Source organism: Pyrgilauda ruficollis, unplaced genomic scaffold, assembly GCF_017590135.1.
Source record: "Pyrgilauda ruficollis isolate IOZ18807 unplaced genomic scaffold, ASM1759013v1 scaffold4, whole genome shotgun sequence".
Taxonomy (NCBI): Eukaryota; Metazoa; Chordata; class Aves; order Passeriformes; family Passeridae; genus Pyrgilauda; species Pyrgilauda ruficollis.
The window spans coordinates 18,364,731-18,389,811 of NW_024525489.1; the positions used below are offsets into that span (position 1 = coordinate 18,364,731).

General features: G+C 36.5%; 1 protein-coding gene across 1 annotated transcript in view; it reads right to left on the reverse strand.

Annotated features, from left to right (window-relative positions):
- PRKN (parkin RBR E3 ubiquitin protein ligase) overlaps positions 1-25,081 on the reverse strand; it is a 677,999-nt gene that overhangs the window by 451,313 nt on the left and 201,605 nt on the right. The window contains exon 3 of the mRNA XM_041477165.1: positions 7,811-8,048. Coding sequence (XP_041333099.1) covers positions 7,811-8,048 — 238 coding nt within the window. The remainder of the gene's footprint in view (positions 1-7,810; positions 8,049-25,081) is intronic.

Genomic DNA, 25,081 nt, shown 5'->3' on the forward strand with positions numbered 1-25,081 from the left:
CTGTAAAGACAAGCTGAGAGAGTTGAGGTTGCTCTGCCCAGAAATGGGAAGTCCTGGAAGCCCTTGTAGCAGCATTCCCCTACCTAAAGGGGACTACAAGGAGGCTGGGGAGGAAGTATATGCAAGGGCATGCAGTGACAGAACAGGGGAGAATGGCTTTAAAATAACAGAGCGTGGGTTTAGGTTGGATATAAGAAAGAAGTTCTTTACTGAAGAAGGGTGGTGAGGCACTGGAACAAGTTGCCCAGAAAAGTTGTGGATGCCCCAACCCTGGCGGGTTGGATGGGCTTTGAGCAACCTGGTCTAGTGAAAGGTGTCTATGGCAGAGGGGTTGGAACTCAATGACCTTTAAGATCCCTCCTAACGCAAACCATTCTATGATTTTATGATTTTTACTTGTGCCTCATAATTGGACTCATCCTGTCAAAAAAGAATCACCCTAAAACTCTATTATCAATATTTTTATACTTAAGGGATGTTTCCTAAGTGTTACTTTCCTATTTTTCCTAGTAGCATCAGTTATAAATTCATGCCAACAATTATTCTGGAAAATGTACAATGCATAGTTTTGTTTAATCAGTACAGAACATTTTCCACCTACAAATGTCACCTCCAGATGGGGGTGTAAAGAGGCAAGCGATGCACTTGAAAGAAAGTCCATCCATGCTGTCCCTCAAAACCAATCAAAATACATTGTAAGAGCACAACTCTGTTCCACCCCACCGGTTGACACAGGGGAGTCAGCAAATGGCACTGTTCAATTAACATGGAAGGGCCTCTAAAAACAATAAAGGAATTAGAAACATTCATGAGAGATAATTATGTCATGTAAAGATAAGCATTCCCGGAAGAGCTTTAGCCTCTATTAGAAAAGAGCACTTTTTAAATTTTTTCCTCTCAAATTAATTTCACAGACATGCAAGGTGTGATGGGAAAATGGCACCATTCTCATCAGCATTAAAAGCATATGATATGAATGAGGTCTCCAGCATGGCACTGGCTGCAATAAATTATCAAGTATGCGTTCTGTTTTCTGAAATGGGCTCAATTTATCATTTTATTGAAAAGGTTCCATTATGCTAATGTCTTATAAAATCACTTTCTGCTGTTGCTAGAAGGTGAAGAGGGGATATCAATTTTTATATATAGAATTTGGAAGTACTGCTGCAGTGAATTGTCAAGGGTTAATAACCCTAAAAGAAGATAAAATATACATAAAAGCAAACTTCCAAGGACTTTGTAATGACAAATTTTCATAACCCTACTGGAAGAAGAATAGTTTTCTTAAGCTTAACTCTCTTAAAAGAAATGTTGAAAGAATTAGAAATAGTTAATTTCTGGGCTGAAAACTCTCCCTCTCTTCTGCAATCAAGCCTTGAATTGACACTGGAGACTCTTTTTTTTTCCAATGAAGATCAAAATAGAAAATACCATTACCAATCTTGTCAACTTGCCCAGATAACAAATATGAACGATAATCAGACAGGGGTACATGGGTGATTATTTGAAAAGGGGAATACTCCTTCTCTAAATAAAACTTTCTGTAATAAGAACATCTTTTCTTTTGAATTATTGTATACAAAATAGGAAATTATTAAAAGAAGAGAACCAGATTCAGATAGGCAATATATTTGATCTCACATAATAGCAATTCTGTGGTTTTGTGGTTTGTATCCAAAAAACTTCTTTTTTGCTGTTCATCAAAACAGGAGTACTGTTTTAGAAACATTATCCTATTTTTAACAGGAAGCATTTTCCTAGGGGAAAATGAGTACGTTCCTCTGAACGTACTCATACAGCATAATCCAAGAAAGTACAGCATCAAGAGGCATAATTTAATATATACTGACACTAACAAGCTGCCCAGGGAAGGAGTTGAGTCACCATTCCTGGAGGTATTTAAAGTTCAGATGTGGCACTTAGGAACATAGTTCAGTGGTGGACTTGGTAGTGATGTGTTAACCTTTGGACTCAATGACCTTAAGGTCTCTTCCAACCTAAACAATTCCATGACTCTAGGACTGCAATATATTTTAGCAGTCAAAAGCAAGTGGAGCTAGAGCACTCTAACCACCATTTCATTGGATCATCAATAAAAACCCTTCTGGATATTGCAGCTTCAAATATGGATCATAATTCAACAACTTCTGTCATACAACATTTACCAAACAGCTTGGGAATTTAACATTTTTGAAAAATTCTCATTCAATACATAGGAAATATTTAGTGCAATTTAGTTAAAATGAAATCCAATGTGTCTTTACACTATGAAAATTATATTGCCATACTCTTCTATAAATACAGATGGACTTTTAGACCTGAGATGCACATACTTAAAAGATGGTTACTTCTGAAAAACACATTCTAACACTGTGACAATCTAGTCAGGCACAATGTGCTTGCATCAAGTATGTGAGCAATGTGACTACCAAATCAACAAAGAGGCATGTAGCTGCACACATCTTTGTCTTAGGAGGCATCACATCACAAAAGCTTGTAAAACAAAACAAAACAAAACAAAAAAAAACCTAAAACATGCATGAGGGACTGCAAATGGGTAGAATATCTCATAGGTATGGAACACACATGAAAGGTAGCTGGCAAAACAAAAAATAATGGAAGCAGTGAAGAGCACAATGGAGATTCAGGACAGGGACAAGAAGTATAAAACTATCAAATAAGAAAGGAAAAGCAGAGAGGAAGACAAGTGCTTTAGTTCCAGTTTCTCTTTTAAAAGAGCTCTCAGGTCAATGAACTCAACTTTTGTGACTATAACACATCACTGCAATGAACATCAGATTATGGCATTGTACCTGGACAGCAAATTTAAGATAAAAGGCCTAACAGTGAAAGTCTAACAGTTTAATGTATGTAATGAATGCACAGTACTAGAAATTAAGCTAACCACTAGCACACAGAGAGCTGCAAATGCAGGAATTTTGTAAAAATTTGTATTGAACTTTCAAACAGAATTCTATATACAGTAAATTTACAGCATGTAATGAAGAAAAATGCAGCCTTGCTTCCCCGAAATTATTTGTTAAAATCAAGATTAGTGTATTATTTCTGAGTTGGTATTTTGTTCTGCATTTCTTAAAAAGATAAATTAATACCTTCCCTTTTCTGGCTGTAGATTGATTCTCAAATTAGTATTGCATTGAATATTTAAAAGTTTCTAAAATAATATATTATAAAAATCTGAATCAAATGTAGGCTAAATCACAATGAGCTGCTTGATGCATTTTCATTTAAATTAAAAGTAGTTTAAGCCTAATACAAAAGTAAACTGTCAGGGCACCAAATCCAAAAATAAATAGTAACCTAACTAGTTACTTGAATATGTCGACTGAAAGAATACATTGGTTGCAAATTTTTTCTTGTCCAGCAATATGAATCTTATTCAAATGGATGTCTGTGAAAGAGGACTATCATAAGAATCATGTAATCACCAGGAAATGCTGTAGTAATATTTCAAGCAATTTAAGAAAGGTCAGTATAAGCACTCTGGAAATTTGTTTCTAAAACAAAATGTTGATAACTCTAGGAAAAAAGGCCTAATTACTAAATGTAAATGGTGTAGAATACTGATTTTCCTTATTCAAGTGACTGATTTACAATACCATGGACTTAAAGTATATTTAATTAATTAATTAATTAATGTTATAATTAAGCCACAAATTATTTGTACACATGCCAAAGGGAAAAAAAATCTTTATCTGAGGAAATTGATTAGTTAGGAACTAATCAGGAAACTTTAAGGAAACTTTATCAGAGAACTGATTAGTTTCCTTTCAAAAAAAAAAAGCAGTTAAATGACACAAGAAATTTTAGCAATCCTTTTTTATCTCTTTTAAGGGAATAGTAAATTCTTAGATATTTGGATTTGTAACACAGAAAAGCAATATTAGGTCAGAGCTTCATATTTCTGAGTGACAATAAAAATATTTTTTCCATGCTGGAAGCCATTCTGAAAGAATGAGTGCTCACGTTTTGTTGAAATTCTCAAAAAGGGATAAGAAATAGCTGCAGTTGTTCTCAGCTTGGTACTGGGTCATGGTACTCAGCCCAGAACCACATGCAAATGGGGAGGTAGATGTACACCATATCCCTGGATCTAATTTTAGATCAAGGTCTATAAAACTGTGAAGTAATTTTACAGTACTTCAGGAGTTTAGACTACTCATTTACTTCAGACAGATTTGACACAAAAATTCTTATCCTTTTAGGCTTTTGAGTGAAAGAACTAAAATAAAGTGTAATATCAATTACAGGGCACAGGAATTTTTAACACATAGTTATCAGAATACTATTCAAAAACTATTTGCAAGTGTCAGCAATTTAAATGGTTAAATTGATATAGGGTTTTTTTATTCACTAGGGCTTGCCTCAGAAGTATGAACAGATCTGACTAGCCACACCCTAAATTGTGGCTTTCCCTTCTAAGTGTATTTTACTGTCTCTTTCATGGAATCCAGCTCTTACGTGGAATGGGCACCAGTTCATCACTTTATGCATCACTAAAAATACTGAGGTTTTGGTAATGACAGTTTCATCTGCCTTAACTGATACTTGCATTATTGGGAAAGCCAAGAAGTCTAAACATATATTGAGCTTCTGTAAAGCATTTCCTAACTAGACAGAAAACAATCAATCCCCCTTTTTGCTAGAATTTACAGCTTGGCATAACTAAGTTGATATATACCAGTACTTTATTAACTCTTCTCTGAAGAGAAGAGGATGCAAAGATAAGGAAACAGAGGTGCCTTGCATGCAGGCATTTGTCTATTGAAAGAACACCATGATTTTTATTTGGAACTGACCACATGAACATTTATTTAAAAGTTGAAAATAAAAAACCCTAAGTAACAATGACCACATCTACTTGATTCAAGCAAAATAATAAACCAGCTGATAATGGATTAACCTGGAAATTACGTAAGTAACAACATTCACGTCAGCTTACAGAAAACATATTCTGTTGAACTATTTTTTTCATATTACAAATTTGCTTGACATCAGTCATACATTTAAAAAGGGGAGGGAACGGGATTCTGCAGTCTGACTTCCTGCCTAGCACCATCCATAGTACTTCTAGGTTGAAGTCTAATCTTCACGTTTCAGAAAAAAATGTTGTACATTTTTTTTAAGTGGACAAATGTGGAGAATTCTTGTAAGCTAGGATAACTTCCATTGGTGGTTGATTTCCTGGCAAGTTAAAATCCATGTCTGGTATTTGTATTTACTGGCTTGCACTTTCTAGACAATGAGAGCTAAAATCCCAAGACAGCTGGTAAGATGTCATTTTCCCACATTACCAAACTTCCACTTCACAGATGCCAAAACAAATATAAACCAATCATGATGAGCACTTCTGTAGGATTCTCATGACTCTTCTCCTGATCCTTCTAACAGTTTAGTCATCAAAACAGTGAATTATACTGGTTTTAGTTACTGCCAGGCCATACGGGATTTTGTCTCATCATGTGCATCAGCTCATACTACCTAAGTATATTGCTTATATAATAGCAGTACAGCATAACAAGAATTGCCTCTCTCCTGGTTTGTCTGGTGAAATTTTGGCCTCTAAGCAGTCAGATAAATACTTCAAAAATATTATTTTAGCAGTCAAATGCTGCTAAAGCTTCTGAGAGAAGCTCTTGTGATGTGCAAATTACCACAAACCTTCTTCCTCAGAATTCAAAGGAGGGCAAATAAAATCAGAGCAGGAACATGGGGTCAGCATAACAAATAAAAATAATTTAGGCTTCAGAAAGACTTATAGTCTCAGTGTTTACTGCTGCAATTATGGAATAGATGTGTAGCATGTCAGACTAAACAATATTAATTTACTCAATTAATTAAATGTTTGCCTCTAAATTGTATGTTTAAATTTGTCACATACACATGGAACAATAAAAATTATACTTCATTCACCTGTCTAGGTTGCTGCTGTAGACTGATTGCCACAACCATTCATCTCCTAGGACAACAGCTTGGTAAGTATAATTTCAGCTATCAGTGATGGTACCCTACTTTCTTAAACCACTCATTCCTACTACTATTAGTAATTTCATTTATGCCAAAGGAAATCCTTGCTACACAGTAAAGTTTACTGCAAAACTAGCCTTTGGAATAATCTTTCTGTCTTTTTTTTTTTTTTTTCTTTTTAAGTGACTACAAATTAACCCAACCCAAATCCATAAGGAAAAATATAGTTCCCGTATTGAACAAAGGGATGGAGCTGAACAGAAAAAGGGACAAATTTAAATAGTGAGAATCAAAAGAAGGAAAGAAGTTAACAGGCCCTTAAAAAGAACTTATTATTATTATCCTTCCACAAAGAACTATCAGTTATTAGAGTGGGTCTTCTTTCTTTTTTTTATCTATGATAAAAGTCTTTATATTTTAATCACAGATAAAACTAACCCACATATTTTATCGATACATTTTGTCCTCATGCATTCTGCTATGAAAATATTTGCTGCAATGGAAGACACCTATCAGTTTAAGCTTAGCTTCACAGAGTTTGTAGTCTGTGGACAAACATGTCACATGACACATTTTAAGTCCTTGCACATGTATCAACTATTCTGTAAAGTCAAGCACAGCTATTAAATCCCTCTACATATGTACAGTAATGAAAAAATAAATATGTGGTAATGGTTAAAAGCTCATACATTTGCCTTTCATCTGAGAGTAAGCCCAGGCTGAAGCCCTGTCCCTAGTTTACTGGAGTTAAATTATCATGCACCCCTCTTATCTCATTACTCATTCAGACTGGGAGATGTGGATCATTAAGCTGGGTACTAATTTGCTCCTAAACCGCACTCATTCATCATTAGTTGGCAGAGAGAGGTTGACCAAGTCAGTTGTGGAATACTTCTGTGACCCTCCCATGGATTGTATATTTTCTGCATGAGCTACTTAATAAATTCTCTAGAAGTTATTTTAACAGTTTTAGTAGCCATTTTGTTAAGCAAGATGATTTCTGTGGCCAGGTGAGTCACAGAGGTATCTCTGTCATTCACAATTTATCTTCTGTACTCTGTATAGATATGTTTGCTATCACCTTCTGCACTGTGCAAAAAGGGTATTTGTATACTGTTCTTTATAAAAAGACATCTCTGATAGACTATTATGATAAATCACAACAGTATCTGGTATTGCACAGAATGATGTACCTTCACTAGGGCAACACCGTGTCAGTAAGATCATTTTGCAGTAACTTGTGCCTCAGATTATTTTTCACAATTAAGATATTCTCAGTAACCATTTGGTGGATGAAGAACTACAAATGTCCATAGTATGAATCATCACCATCATGTGTTGTGCCAGCAAAGCTTTAATAAATCTTAAATAGATTGTAAATATTTTTTTATAAAGTGTATGGGTATGAAAGCATCCCAACAGATTGGGAATTAAGCACATTTGCAAGGCATAAGCTGCCCAACATTCTAGTTAAGGACACTTCTATAATGGAAATTTTACAGAGACCACATTTTGCCTTATCATAGACCTCTGGGAGTTTTGCCATCTTATAATGATTTATAAAAATATCAGCATAATACAAGTTAGATACAGGAGCAACACAAGAAAACACTAATTTTATCCACAAAGCAAAATCATTTTTCTAGAACATACGTAAGATGCTTATCATCTTAATATTGTTGTATTTTTTGTTTAATAAATAAAATAAACCATATATTTTGGGGGCTTTTTCCTTGTGGTATGGAACTAGAACTGTACTCCCTAAGAAAGACAAAGACACATTTAGAAATGTATATTGGAATGTACTAGGTCTCTGAATTACCTGATTTTTCAGCGGGAAGGGAAACATTGTTTTTTCCAGGATCCAGAATAACTGCCAGCCCTGCAGAGACTGATGGGAGGATGCTGGTACTGAGATCTATGCGAGTTAAACTCTCAGGTTCTCTTTTCAAGGTTTTCAGAACACCTCCAACACAGCTATCTTCTGTCCTCTCCTTGTTCTGACAGATCTGTGGATTCTGAACAATATGAACAATGCTCTGCTGGGCCAGGTCACAGTTCTGTAACATAAAACCAAAATCGTGATAAATAATTAATTGTGACATAATGGACAAAATCCCTCTATCTCCAATTTGTTATTTGTTAAATGGTCTCCAAACCATTTTATGGAGAATTTCAGTGTGCAGTAATGGAGTTTAAAGCAAAGTGACAAGTGTAAATTGCTGGAATTAGGATTACTTGCATTGCCAAAAGGGTCACAACACTTACAAGTGCTAAACATTTAACAAAGAAATAGTGGACCAGAGCCAACAGCTCTAAATAAGTCAGGTTTATTGGCACAAAGTAAAAAATCTCCAGAGGGAGCATTACTAAATCAAGCACTAAGAATATTCAACACTTAAGAGGCACTTGCACAGATAATGCTGAAACACACTCATGTAGCAATTTAGGGTCAAACTTGATGATCACAGAGAGTTCACGAATGAGCTACTCTAAAATATTTTTATAATCAGGGAAAGGAAAAATGATGCTACTGATGAAGAGTGATATTATTTCTTCTCTGTAATGTAACTTTTAGTTTAAATCTGGTTTTAGATGTAGACTCAGTATGAGTTTTCCATTCTTTCCAAGAAAAACATTTAACTGTTGACTTTAGACTGAGACAAAGCCTGTGGAAGATCTCATGACTATTGTGGTTTTTCATGATAAAACAATAGAACTGCAAGTCATTTCAGCCCAAAATGAGACCATTTTATGGTCTCACATATACAGACGCTTCTCCTCCTTTTCGGTCCTCACCAGAGGTGATTCTTACACAGTCTTTCCAGATCGAGTGTCTTAGAAAATAGCAGGGTAAATAAGGATTTAATGAAAGGTTTATACATGATAAATCAGGATGTCTTTCACAACCTGTTCAGCATTTTCACAATACAGAACAGAAAAGCAAAATATTATGCCAGAAATAGAAATTACAGTGATTTTGGAAGACCTGTCATAAACAAAGGTCTTTCAAGAAAGACTTGTATTGATCTTTCCACAACACACCTTGCAAGAAAAAATTGTTCTTTATTTGGTGATACCTTCTGGAGACCCACACCTAATTCTTCAGTGTCATGAATGAACATAAGCATCAACCTACACAGAAAGTGGGTAGTCTGTCAAAAAATTAATTTTCTAACTTTCTTCAGCATCATTAGGTTGGCCATCTCTGCTGTGAAATGTCAAGACAGACTGTTGAATCCTTTTGGGAGAAACAGAAAGAGTTCTGATGCATTTGTATCTACATTTGTATCTTCTGATCTCTGTATCTACACAATATTTAAAAATTGTCATTTTTATATGCAACTACTATACGCACTTTAATTGCAAAAGATTCCTGTACAGATATTTTATACCCTCGCTTTATACCTGCTCTTTATACCCTCATTCTCCCACACTCTCTTCTACCACTTCTGTTCTGGTCTCCTTTATGTTGAGTGGTTTTCCTTCATTCTCTTACAATATTTCTCAGTACTTCTTCCTCCACACTTTCTTTTTATGCAATGGCATTTAAAGCAAAAAAATTGAGTTCTGATGCATTTGTATCTACATTTGTATCTTCTGATCTCTGTATCTACACAATATTTAAAAATTGTCATTTTTATATGCAACTACTATACGCACTTTAATTGCAAAAGATTCCTGTACAGATATTTTATACCCTCGCTTTATACCTGCTCTTTATACCCTCATTCTCCCACACTCTCTTCTACCACTTCTGTTCTGGTCTCCTTTATGTTGAGAGGTTTTCCTTCATTCTCTTACAATATTTCTCAGTACTTCTTCCTCCACACTTTCTTTTTATGCAATGTAATTTAAAGCAAAAAAAATCTTGCTTATGTTTTGTTTTATTTGAATTTTCAGTAACACACTCTCTCCTTAGTCAAGCAGTAATCAGCTAGCAGATATTTGTTAGAGCAAGGACACAGCAGTCTTAATATTCAATCAAAGCAATTATTAGATTTCAACCTTAAAAGATCATATTGACATTAAAGGTCTCTCCTTTTTTTTTCTTTCCTCATCTTGTTGCCCATAAGATGCAGTGTTAAGATCTGTATTAAGATGCAGTATTAAAGATCCCTTTAAATAGCTCAATCATTTCATTCATTAACACAATAGTCAAAACCTACCTGTGACTCTAAAACTTCTTCCACTAAGAATACTGTGCAGCATTAAAGAATTTAATAATGTAAAATAAATTAATAATGAAATTAATAACTAGGCAAATGAGGAGATCAAAAGTGATTTGCTCAGCTATAGTGAGAGTTTAAAAAGAGAAACAGGTATTTATCTAAAAACTCACAACCTTGGAAACCCCTAATAAATTGTCAATCAGTCATACTCTGTTTTAATGACCACCTCTTCTGCCAGTTTTGCTTGCTTAAGCAGACAGTGTTCTGCCTTTCATTTTTTTCTCAATATTTACTGTCCTTTGCAGTAGGTTGTTTTTTATTTTTTAAATCTTGCATCAGTTCCTGGTTCAGCTCACTGCCTGATGCTGCTACAATCACACTGAGGGGATAGTGCATATGAGAGAATAGAAGGGATGGAAAGAATTACTTAAACAAAAAAAAATTCTCCCACAATTCCACTACAAAAGTTTTCAATCATTCTTGCTTGATCTTGGCTGCTGTACATGTTTATTTGACTGGGTATATAAATTGATCTTTTAAAAGTATAGGTCCTCTTCAGGTTCTTTTTGCAATCTGGAGGCTTTGCGGTTATCTCAGAAACAATGGAAGGGCTGACAAAATAGAATCCCATCTTACCTACTATTGTCTCTTCAGTAACATCAAGAACTACATACTTCAGAAAAAGCTGAAAATTTGCACTTTAGGCAGACCTATAGATTGCCGCAGCTGGTTAGAGCACAGTGCTAATAATGCCAAGGTTGTGGATTTGATCCCTGCATGGGCCATTCACTTCAGAGTTGGACTCAATGATCCTTGTGGGTCTCCTGCAACTCAGAATATTCTGTGATTCTGTATATGACCATAGCAGTAGTGGTTTTTGGTATTTCGCTCAATAAAATTTTAAAAGGACAGGTGAACACGCTGTGTCTTAGCTTTCTTCCATCTCTTTATCTAAAACAAAAACAAGCTTTGACAGATTGAACATCACTACTCATGATGACAGTGTAGATAATGGTCTCAGGAAAGCTTAATTAGTGGATCTCAGGATAACTTTCAAAGAGCAGGTAGGAGAAAGACACAGCATCCTTTGATATTTACCCTGTGCAGATTTCATATGGAAGCCACTGAGCAATAACAAACACGGAATTCTAAAGCATCAGTTTTGTAATTTTTTTTTCTGAGTACATTTGAATTGAATTTGGCTTGCGTTTAAAGGAGGAAAGTAATCCTCAACCTTTGTAAGAAAAGTGATAAAACACTACAAGAAGAAAATAAAAAAAGAGTTGTGATCATATGTTAATTGTGAGATCTGGATGGGAATATAACCAAGCATTTCCCAGAATATGGGTGATTAATGCTTTTTAGCAGATTACATTTCATGGACAATAGATGGGCTAAGTCTGCAGCTTCTTCTTTCAGAAAAGAGGTAGAATTCTAACTGTTTCTGTGAGAGTTTAGGTTGTGCCTTAAGTTACTTTTGTAAGAAACAATTATTTATGTCAATGTCACTTTTGTTTCTTTCATGTATTTGTTTTATGCCTCAGGAAACATGCTTTTGCGTATATCTATTATTAATGATTCTAGAGATAGTGTCTTATCTGTTGATTCCAATTAATGTCTATGTGCCATATTCCAATGGGAAAAACTACAAGTGTATACAAAGTAGATTGTGAAGTATCTTCTATCACTAGAGCAAAGGGAACTGAGACCAAAATAAAATTATGAAACTCAGTAATAAGGACTGGTTCTTTAGAGAAAATGGATTTTGGCCAACATGGGAAAATTAATTCATAGCAGAGAAAATGAAAATTAAAATTTTTTTCATTCAAGCCTTTTACCTGAATTCTCAAGTTGAATTTCACAAGGCTGAATCAGCACATCCTGAATGAACAACACAATATCCTTTGTTCTGAGAGCAGTGGGCTAACTAGAAGGTCAGCTGGGAAAACTGAAATAAATTATGAAAAGTGAAAAGATGACTGTGTTTAAGTTACTCTGACATCGTCTTTTTAGGCTCTGGGGAGACCTCACTGCAGCCTTTCAGCACTTGAAGCAGACTTAGAAGAAGTTAAAAACAAACAAACAAACCCAAAAAAGAGGGACTTTTTACATGGGCTAGTGACAGGCCAATGGGGAACATTTTTAACAGAAATATTAGATGTCAGGAAGCAATTCTTCACTGAAAGGGTGGTGAGGCATTGGGACAGGCTGCCCGGAGAAGCTGTGGATGTCCCATACCTGGAAGTCTTCAAGGCCAGGCTGGCTGGGCCCACCTGATCTAGTGGGTGGCATCCCTCCACAGCGAGGGGGTGGGAGGTACTTAATCTTTACTGTCCTTTCCAACCCAAACCATTCTGTGGTTCTGACAGATTTCTGTTTATCTTCTTCACAACATATTTGGATAGTAATTCCAATACCGAAAGGAATTTTCTCAATCTAACAAATGTAAAGCCCACTAGAGGAGTCATATTTTCTGAAGTGCAATACACTTCATGTTGAAACTTTTTATTTAAAGAAACATTAGAGAAGAAAATAGTATGAATCTGAAGTTTTGTATGTGAATATAAAAAAGCTTGTGGTGTTTTGTCTTGAAAAGGAATTTGATAAATTTCCATTTCCTGCTAACCATGAGCTGGGAGTTTTAAAGTGTTGAGGTATATTTTCTTATTGCATATCAATCACAAAGAAAAATTCTTCACACTCCACTACCTATTATTCAGTTGGAAATTCCAACTTTCATGCTACCTGGAGATTCATACCTTTACCCATGAATCCCTGGGGCCTATTGTGGATACAGTAACAGTGGAATTGTCTAATTGCCTAACTGCTGCCTCTTTAGATCAAGCAGATCTAAACAGACTGCCTGATGACATTCCCTAAGAGATTCACATAAGGCCAATGCTCAAGAAAAGGTATTTTTTATGAATGATCAACAAAACCCACGAAGTTGGCTTTCCAGTTGAGTTGTTGTTTTTTGGGTTTTTTTTCCTAAAAAATAGCACAACACATCCCTTCAAACCAATGGGGCCCCATGTAAAAGTGTAGATGACACATTGATTTTATTGGGAAAATATTTTTTCAAGGATAATGTACAGAGACATTAAAGATGACCTTCAGAACAGACAAATAAGCATATGAAGTTCCCAGAAGAGAGAGAAAAAAAAAGCTCAGCAAGACTTACTCAACTGTTGCTGTAACCCTTTCACAAGGACAGAGTTCAGGTCTCAAAAGCAGTAGAAACAGAAAGGAAATCAATTGGAAGAGGAACACTGTTTCATCCCATGATCACAGTGAATGCAAAAAAGCAAGAAGAAGAAAGCAACACCATGATAATACACTTTATTACATAGGAAGCTAAAGCTGGTATATTAGTGAATGGTATATTAGCTGGTGTACAATGAATGCGAGAGTAGAGACTGCCTAAAATAAAAATACAGATATAGCAATAACATTCTGTTAAGCCATGTTGGTTTAAGAAATTGGAAGCAAGATTTGCAAGAAGACTTAACATCTTTTATTTTATCAGCTAATGTAGAAAGGAAAATCAGCTTCTGGGCTCAGAGAATCTTATGCAGGTCATGGCAAGGGGAAACGTGAAGGGAAAATTAAGCACTGTTAAAATAATGAAGCAAATCAGCACTCTGATCTGATATCACCATCCATTTGTGTGAATACTGACTGCTCAATGGCAGTGAACTAAATATTGCTCCACATGGGGCAAGGGAAAAAAGCTAGTGCACCACCAGGCTTAAATTACATGGACCACTTAGCAGTTAAATTCCAGCAATCAGAAACTACTTGCTCTTTTATGATGCTATGGAATACATCTATATTTGATTTCAGTTCACCTTTTCAACATTTCCAGAGTTATACACTACTGTTCTAGTTTAGCATTCAGAATATTGTGGGTGCCACACAACACCTAGAAGTAGAAGGAAAAATAGTTATATTACTGAAAGCACCACACATTCAAATAAATGTGATGAAAAGGCAGAAAACCTTTCACTTAGCAGAAGAGTTAACTCAGACACATTCAAATTTAGATTTTATTATTTTTTAGCAAAGAGAACAGTTGATGTTGAACAAGAGGAAATAAGTACATACCGTGGGATTTACCACAGTCCCTTCAGTCAGTGGTCCCTCTGTGTAGCAGGAAGCCCTATCTAGCATTTGCAAAAATAAAATTCCCTGAATTACAGTCAAGACAATAGTTCACATATTACAAATGTTCTGCTCTGAATGATACTCTTCAAAGAGAAGCAAAAGACTTTTTATACTGTTTAGTCCCCTAATGAGTTAATAATTTGCTGGAAATGGAAATGTATTCAACTAAGTCAGAATTCCCCCTCTTCCTTCACTTACAAATCACTTTATGCTTCATTTCCATCTTTTTCACATTATAACACAAAAATTTAATGCTAATTTCTAGCTCAGTGGAGGGAATGCAGAGTTAAGGCTCAGTTAGGAACGTTGCAGGGTTATTACTTTTTGTACACAATCTAAGACCTTAGCAATGCTATATACATATTTCTAAATGGCATTACTAATAAAATGACACCATTAATATGATAACTTTTCTTGAATGTAGATCTTTTAGCATGAATTCCCAACAGATATATGAACCCTTCTAACAAATAAAAATGTTTTATTGGCAGCACATGAGACAGTTTGCAACATTAAAATACCTACTTAGATTATTGTTATTCCCTTCAAAACTCTGCATAATGATCTACAAAAGACACAGAAGGCAGACAACCTTTTTGATATTATGTTTACACAGCTATTAGTATCTCCACAGTGACATTAAGAACATATCATGCAATATAAAATGGAAGAGAAATAGTGAAATGAACACTAAATTCATATAAAACTTTTCTCAGTAAATGAACAACTTTTCCCTTCTTGTAATTTCATATATTGTGCACAAAGAACAACCCATAAACCCACCATCTATTACAATGCCTGTACAGAAAGCAATAAGACATGAGAAGCTTATAATGCTATATTAAAAATGAATACAATTAAGTCCTCATGACCATTTGCTTTCCTACTAAACACAGTTGAGTGCACCTCATTATTATTCCATCTTCCACACTGACTACCTGATAGAATTTATACTCTCTAAACATCTTATCTCAAGCTGTAAACATAAAAAAAGAAAGCTTATTATTTATAAGTTATGGATTGCATTTTCCATTGCTTTAATTTCTTCTCAAGCCACACTGAAACAGAACAAGTAACAAGCATATTCTGTAAAATGTTTGAATGAATTACATTTAGGCACATTTTGGTCTGGGTTAAATGGTAATAAAAGGTACTGTGCCCTGAGAAGTCTCATGAGGAAGCCCTGTCCACAGTCTGCAGTTTGCAGCATGGCCTCAGCACTGGGAGCTACATGTTATTTGACTAACCTAAGATCTAATTTTTGTTTCCTTTTTCCCCTTAAATTCTTCTTTGAGAAGGTTTATCTCAGCAAGGCAGACTGCCAATCTGCTTACACTTCTGTGTCTTCACTTAGGGCATACATCAAGTATTAGTGAGTATGTGAGGAACAGGCATAAAAGTGGCCTCACACTGATACCTAATGAGTGTCAGGACATTACTGAGACATAAACTCTATTTGAAAATCTGGAGAGTCACTTACTACGCAGAACTCTGAAAATATTTTAAAGACTTCAGTAGTCTCTCATGCTGATGGGGCACTTTGGTGGCAGATAGAAAGCCGCAGAAATGAATTTGGAAAATTCCCTTCTCCAAAGATCTCTGAAAGAATTGCTATGTGTTGTAAATACTCTACTGGAGAAAGCAAATTTTTCCTGTGAATTTATTGTCTAGAGCATCAAAAGTTTAATAGGTATAAGTATTTATTTCAATTACTTCCACTAGTCATTCACAGATGCCTTTTTCATGCTTTATGGCCAGCACCTGGTATACATCCCAACCAAGGAACATTCTGGTCTTCTACTTGTCCCAGTTCATGCATCTATATATCAGTTTGAGCAGCTGCTATGAGAACAGCTGTAAATAAAGCCTGATGAGCACCCTATGTGGCCCTACTTGGTAGCTTCTTAACTTCCTAGTATAAACATGGACAAAACATCAAATATTTTCCAGAGCTTTCCCTGATTTTACTTGAAGACTTGCTTTAAAACTAGCATTTTCTATGACAGGTGAAAATGGTCTTAGACTTGACTTTTGGACTATGCCTACCAAAATATCCTAGCAGGATAATGCTGGAAAATCTATGCAGTGCAATATTGTGCAGCACAGCCACATATCCAACTGGACTTTAGGGCTGGTTTGCCAGGCATATAGTTAGGTATGGTACAAAAGACACAGTTTATAGATTCTTCCCAATCTGTAATGGGGCATCCATGCCATATCAGACAGCACTCTTACAATAAGTTAGTCTCTGTGCCCAGTACATATAGGCATAGTTTGTCACCTCATTTATTCCCACCCCTTATGAAATCACACCTAATTCTAAAAGGGAGAACGCTCATGTTGTGGTTTGACCTGGCAGGCAGATAAACATCCCACAGCCACTCCCTCAATCCTCTTCACCCACCCTACTCCTCAGTGGGATGGGGGGGTGAGATTGGGAAAAAATGTAAAACTTGTGAGTTGACATAAAGACAGTTTACAAGGACAGAAAAGAAAGGGGAAAAACTGCAACAATAATAAATCAAGTCATACACAACACAATTGCTCACCACCTCCTGTGGCATTCACATTCTGTGAAAAAATCCCTTCGCCCAGGATTTTTCTCCTGGGAAGCTGAAAGGCAGTGAGAGAGGCCTCAGAGAAAAGGAAAACAATTCTTATCTCATTTGCTTCTCCTATGTTGTGCTGGTGTGGAATGTGTTTGGAGATTGTTTACCCACAGGTGATTGTTTCACTGGATTCTGCTGTGAGTTGTTTTCACTCATTGGCCAATCAGTGCCAAGCTGTGTCGAGACTCTGGAAAGAGTCAGAGTTTTCATTATTATCTTTTTAGCATTCAGTAAATATCTTTTCTGTATTCTTTAGTATAGTATAGTTTAGTATTTTTTAATATAATTTAGTATTATAAAGTAATAAATTAGCCTTCTGATAACATGGAGTCGGATTCATCATTCCTCCCTGCCACAGGGGACCCTGCAAATACAATAACCCCCCAATGGCTGCAGCTCAGTTCCTGAGCCAGCTTTCCCCCTTGTTTATATACTGATGGACACAAGAGGTCATATAGTGTGGAATATCCCTTTGGTCAGCTGGGATCAGCTTTTGTGGCCGTGTCTCCTCACAACTACTTCTGCCCCCACAGTCTGCTCACTGCTGGGGTGGGGTCAGGAGCTGAAAAGCCCTTTATGCTGTGTAAACATTGATTAGCAAGAAATAAAATGTCAGCGTGTTAACAGCGTTATTCTTATCCTAAATCCAAAACACAGCACTCTACCAGCTACTGGGAAAAAATTAACACTATCCCGGCCAAAATCATAATTACACACTAATAGAAACAAGGTGAATGGTGTGAAGATATAATAAAATTAAAATTTGATATTCAAATGAAAATACAGTTTCTATACTTCTAAGTAACCTGTGTGATTTTTTCAAAAAATGTCTAGCATACATGGAAACCATGACAATAAATGAATCCAGACTGATTCTGCTAAATAACCAACATATATATTAAACATAGCATTATAAAAGGGAGGTGAGAACACCTTGTTGAGCCACAGATGAAAGAGGACTTTGAACATCACAACAGGAGAATTACAACCCATTAAAAAGATTAAAAATAAAAACAAAAAAAAAACCAAACAAACAAAAACAACTGCTTCAAGAGTGTATTTTTACCCATCCCTGGGAAAAAATGTTCAATTTTCCCCTGAGGCAACTCAATTCTGATATAGAAATCTTTAATGATATAGCATCAAGCTCTGATAGAGAGGTTCAGTATTCAGATTTAGTTAGAAAAACATAGATTATTAAGACTAACAGGTTCCTGAAAATTATTTTGAAGCTTTTTGTGTCATGGCATTATCCTGCATACATTCAGTTTGCCATATGCTTTTCATAGGCATGTCACATGTAAGTCCAAACTCTTTGCTAAAAAATCTGGAATATTAAGACCTTTCCATGTGGATAAGAAATTGTGTAATTTCAGTTCAGAACAAGATATGAACTCTGAAAACACATGCAGGAAAAATGCCTATGAGCATTCATGGAGACGGAGAAAAATGCTGTAAAATTAAGAAGTGCCAAGGTTTCAAGAATTTTAAGTTTTACTGAGATGGAGATTTCTCCAAGCCTGTCAGGCTTGTCTGAAACAAGCAAGCAACCTAATTTGCACTACCATCTACTGCAGACCAAAAGTAGCTCTCCACAGCAAAATGGTTTGTGTCAAGAACCTGACATACACACTGTAAAGTTTGGGGATGACTGGGGATGTTTTGAGTTTAGTCTTCCTCTAGTCTTGGCTCTCTTTTGCAACTTTAATAAGTAAAGTTCCGAAATTGATCTCCCTGTTTAGCTTCAATCAAAAGGCTCTGAGGATGCTCCACAATGCAAGCCAAAACATGGCAAATGGAGATGATCGAGAGATCTATTTCAAAGGCTGGCTCCTATTCCAAACTAAGACACTAATCCAGGCACATGTTCATTTTCTGATTCTGAGCTCTCATCAAAGGCATCAGCAGACACAGTTCAGATTATCTGACAGGGTGCATTGCTGATTAAAGGCAATAGTTTTATTAAAACAGTCACAACTGCTGCCTAGTCGGATACTTTTGTGCAGTGATTTGCTGGAAGTTATATTTACCTGCATTTACAGAGAGGAAAGGAAACACGTAAGGTACCATAAAATGACTAAATGAAGATCAGCAATTCTATGCTGTCCTCTCCAAAACTAAACCACTTCTGTTTAAAAGATCAGTTGACCATTTTTTCCTACAGTGTGGAAGGTTTACAAATCTTAACTTTCTACTGGTGTATGAGGTAAAACCACAAGAGGGATTTCCCCAGAGAATCAGACCTGGTGTGCTTGGCTAGCTCCACTAAAAATCAATTTTAAAAATATATTATTTAAAAACAAATGTCTTGTTAACAGTTGTGCCAAGAAAGCACATAAACTCCTGTGAACTTTCCTTAGCAATGGGAATGAAGCTTTGAAAGCCTGGACTTGTAAATCAGCTCTGTCTTAAAGATATACAAGCTGTACAGTACAAAAACATTTTAAAGCCAGAAAACAGGTAATTCAGCCTTACAATAAAGGGCAGAAAAAAATCCAAGACAAAGCCAATGACCGTCACACTTCAATAGGAGAAAGCAGAGAGACTACCAGCACAGCTTCTAGCTCTTTGTGACAGGGTTTGCCATGAGACACAGCAAGCATCGTCCCTTGTAGCACACTTTTTATCAGACTGGATTCATGCTCCAACGGGCAAAATGCACCCCTTACGTTCAGAGCACCTCTTAGCATTAATGGTGGTTTCATGGTCTGAGAACATTTTCTGACTTCAGCCAGGGACCAGCTTTACCAGTCCTGGAATTCTCACTTTACTGAGAAGTAAAAGGTGACGCTCCTCTTATTCCTGCAAGGATCAGCATTCAGTTTGTGTATGGATGATACAAACTCATCTTCCTAAAACTCTTTGATCTTGTCCAGTGTCAACTTAGGTCCCTATTAAAAAGGGACTAAAAACATTCATGCCAATGACAAAACATAGTCACATTTCCTTTTTTCAATTTTCTTTGTTTTCATCCTCATTGCCTTGAGTGAGAAAAGCTCTGAAACTCAATGACAGCATGTGTGTCTTTACAAGTACACAGTTAAGAGTGATCTGGAGCTTATATTTACATGCTTTTATCAGTGTCCACTTGAATGATGCTAAACTTGGCTGGCTGCAATTAACAGGAAAGAAAGCTGAAACCCTTTTAAGTATAGCAAAAAAATATCCTTTCTTCAAATAAGCTGGCACTGGAATTGAAAGCACAAAAGATGCAGGAGACACAGTGATGGGCTGGTTTGGGTGGATGTGGAGGGCCACAGATCTGGGAGCTTCCCTGTTTTTCTACCAAATGAAGGAATTTTCCTTATTCAAGGCTGGTATATTTCTGTAAGTTAAACACAAAGGACAGCAGATAAAAATGTGCAAATTTAAATACACTATTTTTTTTATATCTCTAAAATGTTTAGAAATATTTTTTTAATTTTAAGTAGGGGACTCAAATTTATTTTACTTGTGTTCTAGTCACAGTTCTTCAGAGCACCCAGGGCTTTCATGCCTTTAGGTAAATTTCAACCAAGAAAGGAATTCAATTCCTTTACTTTTACTTTTTATTTTGCTTTTTTTTCACTGGTCCTGTAACTGTGAAGGGATGGGAGAAACCAATTGGGTGAAAGTTTGCAATGCTATCTGCAAATAATTAGGATCCATGCTCAGACTTTGGATGCTGGTTGTCACAAGGCACTGACAGTTCAATATTGTTTTCTAGGTATGGAAGGATGGGGCTTTCACACAAAACAAGCAGGATGAGAGATTCCTCTGCTGGGCTCAAGCTTCATCTCTTCAGATTTTAGCACTATTTTAGCTGCTTCTGGAGATGCAGCACCCAAGCTATGTATTCAAGTTCCAGCAAGCTGCACACTCTCACCCCAGAACGCAAGTTGATATTTATCACCTTTTAAGATACAGCCACAAGATACTCATGAAAATTGTGGAATTTTGCACTATAAAGCTTCATGTAAAAACCCCCAAGTCCTGAAAAATCATACAGGTTCTACTGCAGGAGTTTAGCGCTCTCAAAGACGAGAGTGCTACACTTGTAAATCTGTGCTGTGATTTTCTGACAGCAATGACAACTTCCCACTTAACCAGGGCACAAAAAGAAACAAACTAAGAAGAAATTAACAAAAAAGCACATTTTCCAAATCACATACATAATCCTTAAACACCTGCCATTCAGTGTTTGTATTAATCATAATTCATCAGCATTTCAGGAGCTCTGGTGCCACAGAGACCTTGTGGGATGAGCAATCCTCTGCCCACCTCTGGCACCCAGGAGTGCAGAACAAAAAGGCACAGAAAGCAGCCTCAGCTTGGCTTAGGACAAACACCAGTGCACCACTTATGCAGGCAGCACTCATACACCCACAAAGACAAAATGATGTAATTCACAACTAAAAGCTGCTTTGTCATTATTAAAAGAAAAAGCTAATTTTAGTCTGTGCTCCACAAACTCTACAAATCATTGAGTGATAAAGATGAAAACATAGTTACACATATTTAAGTTACACTTGAAGGTTTTTCTAAATGAACACATGCAAATGTTTGAAGCCCAGGGGCAGCTCTTTCTTTTACTCAGGACATTCACTTAGTTTTCAGAGCTAATATTTAATCTAGTATTCAGTAAAACATCATTAATTACTTTCATAAATTCCTAGCATCCTGTGAGATGTCTTTTCCCTCCGAGCTGCAAAACAGAATCTTCAAATGCCTTCCTCAATGAAGTGCAACAATTTTCACTCTACGGTCCTTTTAATTGTAAGAAAAAATAATTTTTAGTTTTCATCTTACTGCTTAATGGTGATCTTTGTAGTTCTAAGGAACAATAAAATATTATACTTTGGTAGGAAGAATTTTGGGGTAGCAAGGAATAGGAGGATTACAATAAAAATATCAGTTAAAGAACTGGTGTGGTCTCAAAGAGTAATCTGATGACAAGGAAGAGTAATAGGTACAGTGAACAACTCAAAAGGGTTTCCATCTCACTCACCGTCAGTTACTTTAAGGGAATTTGTAAAAAAACTGCAGAATGCGGTTACAGCAAAATCTTATACCTAAATTTAGCATTAGCACCCATTGATTTCCTAATCTTTCTAGATATTTTCATTATTGTACACAGATATATGATTTTAGAACACAAATGGAAAAATGTGAGGAAATCCACTGCCTTAATCCCAATGGGGCAGTCAACACAGTAGCTGTATTGACATTTGTGCTCAAACTGCAGCACTCGTACTCTAACTCCCTCTACGTCACACAGATAAAACAAATGAAAATTTCTAATATCTAGTCACTTTACAGCCATTATTTTAGATATGCTTATCATGTCATTCACTGATTTTCTCTCTCACATCAGGAGTTCAAGTATTTTCAAGTATTTCAAGTACCCTCTTCTAGAAAAGTTTTCTCTGGTACTAGCAATTGTATATGACTCACAATCCTTTCCACAGATACTCTTCTGATCTGACCTCAAGCATTTGATTGTTGTAGCAGCCCTGCAATGTTCCAGGAGAAATAAGGAAAAAAAAAACCCTGCTAATAAGTGTGGCAGCATCTGTGCAGCTAGTGTCTAGACTGAACTGTAATACAGTGTGCTGCAGTTTTAATGGATGATGCTCCTCTGCTTCATGGAACCCTTTCCTTCCCCTGCTCTTGAATTTTGTATTTATTTTCCTATTTTGTATTTAAATTAGAGATAAAATTTAGTCCCACATAAAACAAGAATTCTACAAGAACATTGCAGAATACCTCAAAAATAATTTATCTTATTGATTTAAACTCTCAAGGTCTATTTAATGGATTTTAAAAACAAACAAACAAGCAACAACAACAAAAAAAAAAAAAAAAAAAAAAAACAAAAACAAAAAAAAACTAAATAGGGCAGACTGCCCTGGCAGCAGTCAATGTAATTTAACCCAAATCCATAGAAGACGATTGATCTTACTGAGCTTATCTCTAATATGATTTACAAATACTGACTTTTAGTGTTAACTTAGGCCCTCTTTGCTCTGAATAATATTTTTATACCTATTTTCATACCAGATGGGCACCCAAGTATTTTATAGAAGATGACAGAAAAAATACATTATATAAAGCTGCAAAGAAGCAAACTAATATCAAAAACAGAAAAAGAAGTAATGAATTTGCCTGAACCAATCTCTTATTTCATGACCTCATCATGCAGAAGCTGCCTATCTGTTTCAGAACAAGTGATAAATATTAAAATGAAATTTTTTTGGCATGTCTTATCAAAAGCCTCCAATATCAATTGTTTTTCACAAATGTTTTCTCCTGCAAGCAGTGAATGCCTCTTCATCAATCTTTTATCAAAAGCAATCTTGTTCTGATTTCAGTCTTATCCGACAAAGTTTTCTCTCTCTCTCTCCTTTGTTGTTTTTTTTGGTTTTTTTTTTTCTTTCTTGGCAGAAGGTACATGAATATCATTTTACACATGACTGTGGCTGCACCTCCATCAATCAGGAAATAACAAGTAACTGTGAAGGCTATATCATGGCCCTGCAGAGCTGCAAAGAGTAGAAATATTTGTGCCTGAGAGTGACAAAATAGGAAAGCAAGTGTGCCCATCTACATGAACGTGCAAATATTCCTTCATACAGGGCATTCTTGCATTTCCAAATATTTCTGAACAGAGAAATGCTCTGCAGTGGGGAGATGTGCAGGGAGAGACCACAACCTGCCACACACCAGTCACAGCCAAGCCCAAACACCTTTGGACTGGCTGACAAAACACACAGAGTGCCAGCCCTGCAGCCAGGCAGGTGAGCTGGCAGCACCCCAGCTCCAGCTACTTATGAAATACCTGCAGGTATCAGGGTGATGAAGATGCACACGGAGACCCATGGCTGGAGGCACAGATGGAGATGTGCTGCTGCTCCAAGTGCTTTGGAGGTGACACAGCCAGAGGCATTCTTATCCCCATGCCAAAAGTGGTTATTTGTAGGGAACTTCAGCCCACAGGGGCAAACTGTAGCAGGGTGGGGAGACCCCTGAGGCACTGCAGCCCATGGGCACCCCACTGAGGAGGAACACCTCTGAAGGGCTGAAATTCACAGGTGAACCTTGTCAGGCAGGGACATAAAGAGCAAAGGAAAAGCAGAAAGGAGTGTCAAATAGAAACCATTATGTACTTTACTCCAATAATGTACATCACCTGTGCTGCCCATTACATCACCAACAAGAGTGTGAGTGTTCCTCACACCACAACCAGCAGTGAAAACATGTGACTTCAGATTAGGATGGGGAAGACAAGGTTTTTATTTGTTTTCTTTTTTTGACTCAATACTCAACTCAGTGTTCTGAAGTTTTTGTTAATTGATGATAAATTCAATCTTGTAACATTCCAAGTCCATAATATATTTGCCCCAAAAGACTTGCTAGGTTTCCTTGAGCCCAAAATGCATTCAGTCCGAAGGCTCATTTTAAAGGCGACCTAGGACTGCGGGGGAAGAAAACATTCTGAGGAAATACAACGTTTTCTGCTGCTAATGCTGGACAGCAACCAAGGTTTCAATATATTTGAACAAGATCCTCAGTTTGTACAAATAAATGTCATTCCAAAACCTCACAGCACACTGGGGCCAATGCACAGTGACAGAGCTCCAGAACAGAGTGAGCTGCTGCAGCAACAAGAGGTTCAATATATAATGATTTCCTTAGGAGAGACAGAGGCTGCAAAATTCCTATTTTTGACTCCTCAGGCGGAAAAAAACACAATAAACATAACACAGAAAAGGGAAAAAAGTTAAAAATGAAATTAAATTTTTGTGCAAATAACTGGAGCCTTGTGCTCCACACACAAAGTGCTGTGCTTGTGTTTGCTTCATAAGTATGCATCAGGTTGTTCCTTCCACTCAGAGGAAGAAGCTTGCCTTGAATATCCCAGACAGAGGAGAACTAAAGAGACAAAGAGCTTCATTTAGATAAGTTCATAAATGAAATTTATAGCTCTAGGGGCAGACTACACCTAAGCTGCTCAACCAGTGCTGCTAAGGAGAGAGGTTTCACGGCAGGAAAGTGTTCAGGTGAATCAGAGGAGAGTCAAGTGCCAGGATCACCACAGATCCCCACCTTGCCATGACGCCTGCTCACATGGGCAATATATGTGAGCACAGCTGAAGACAGGCAGGAGGA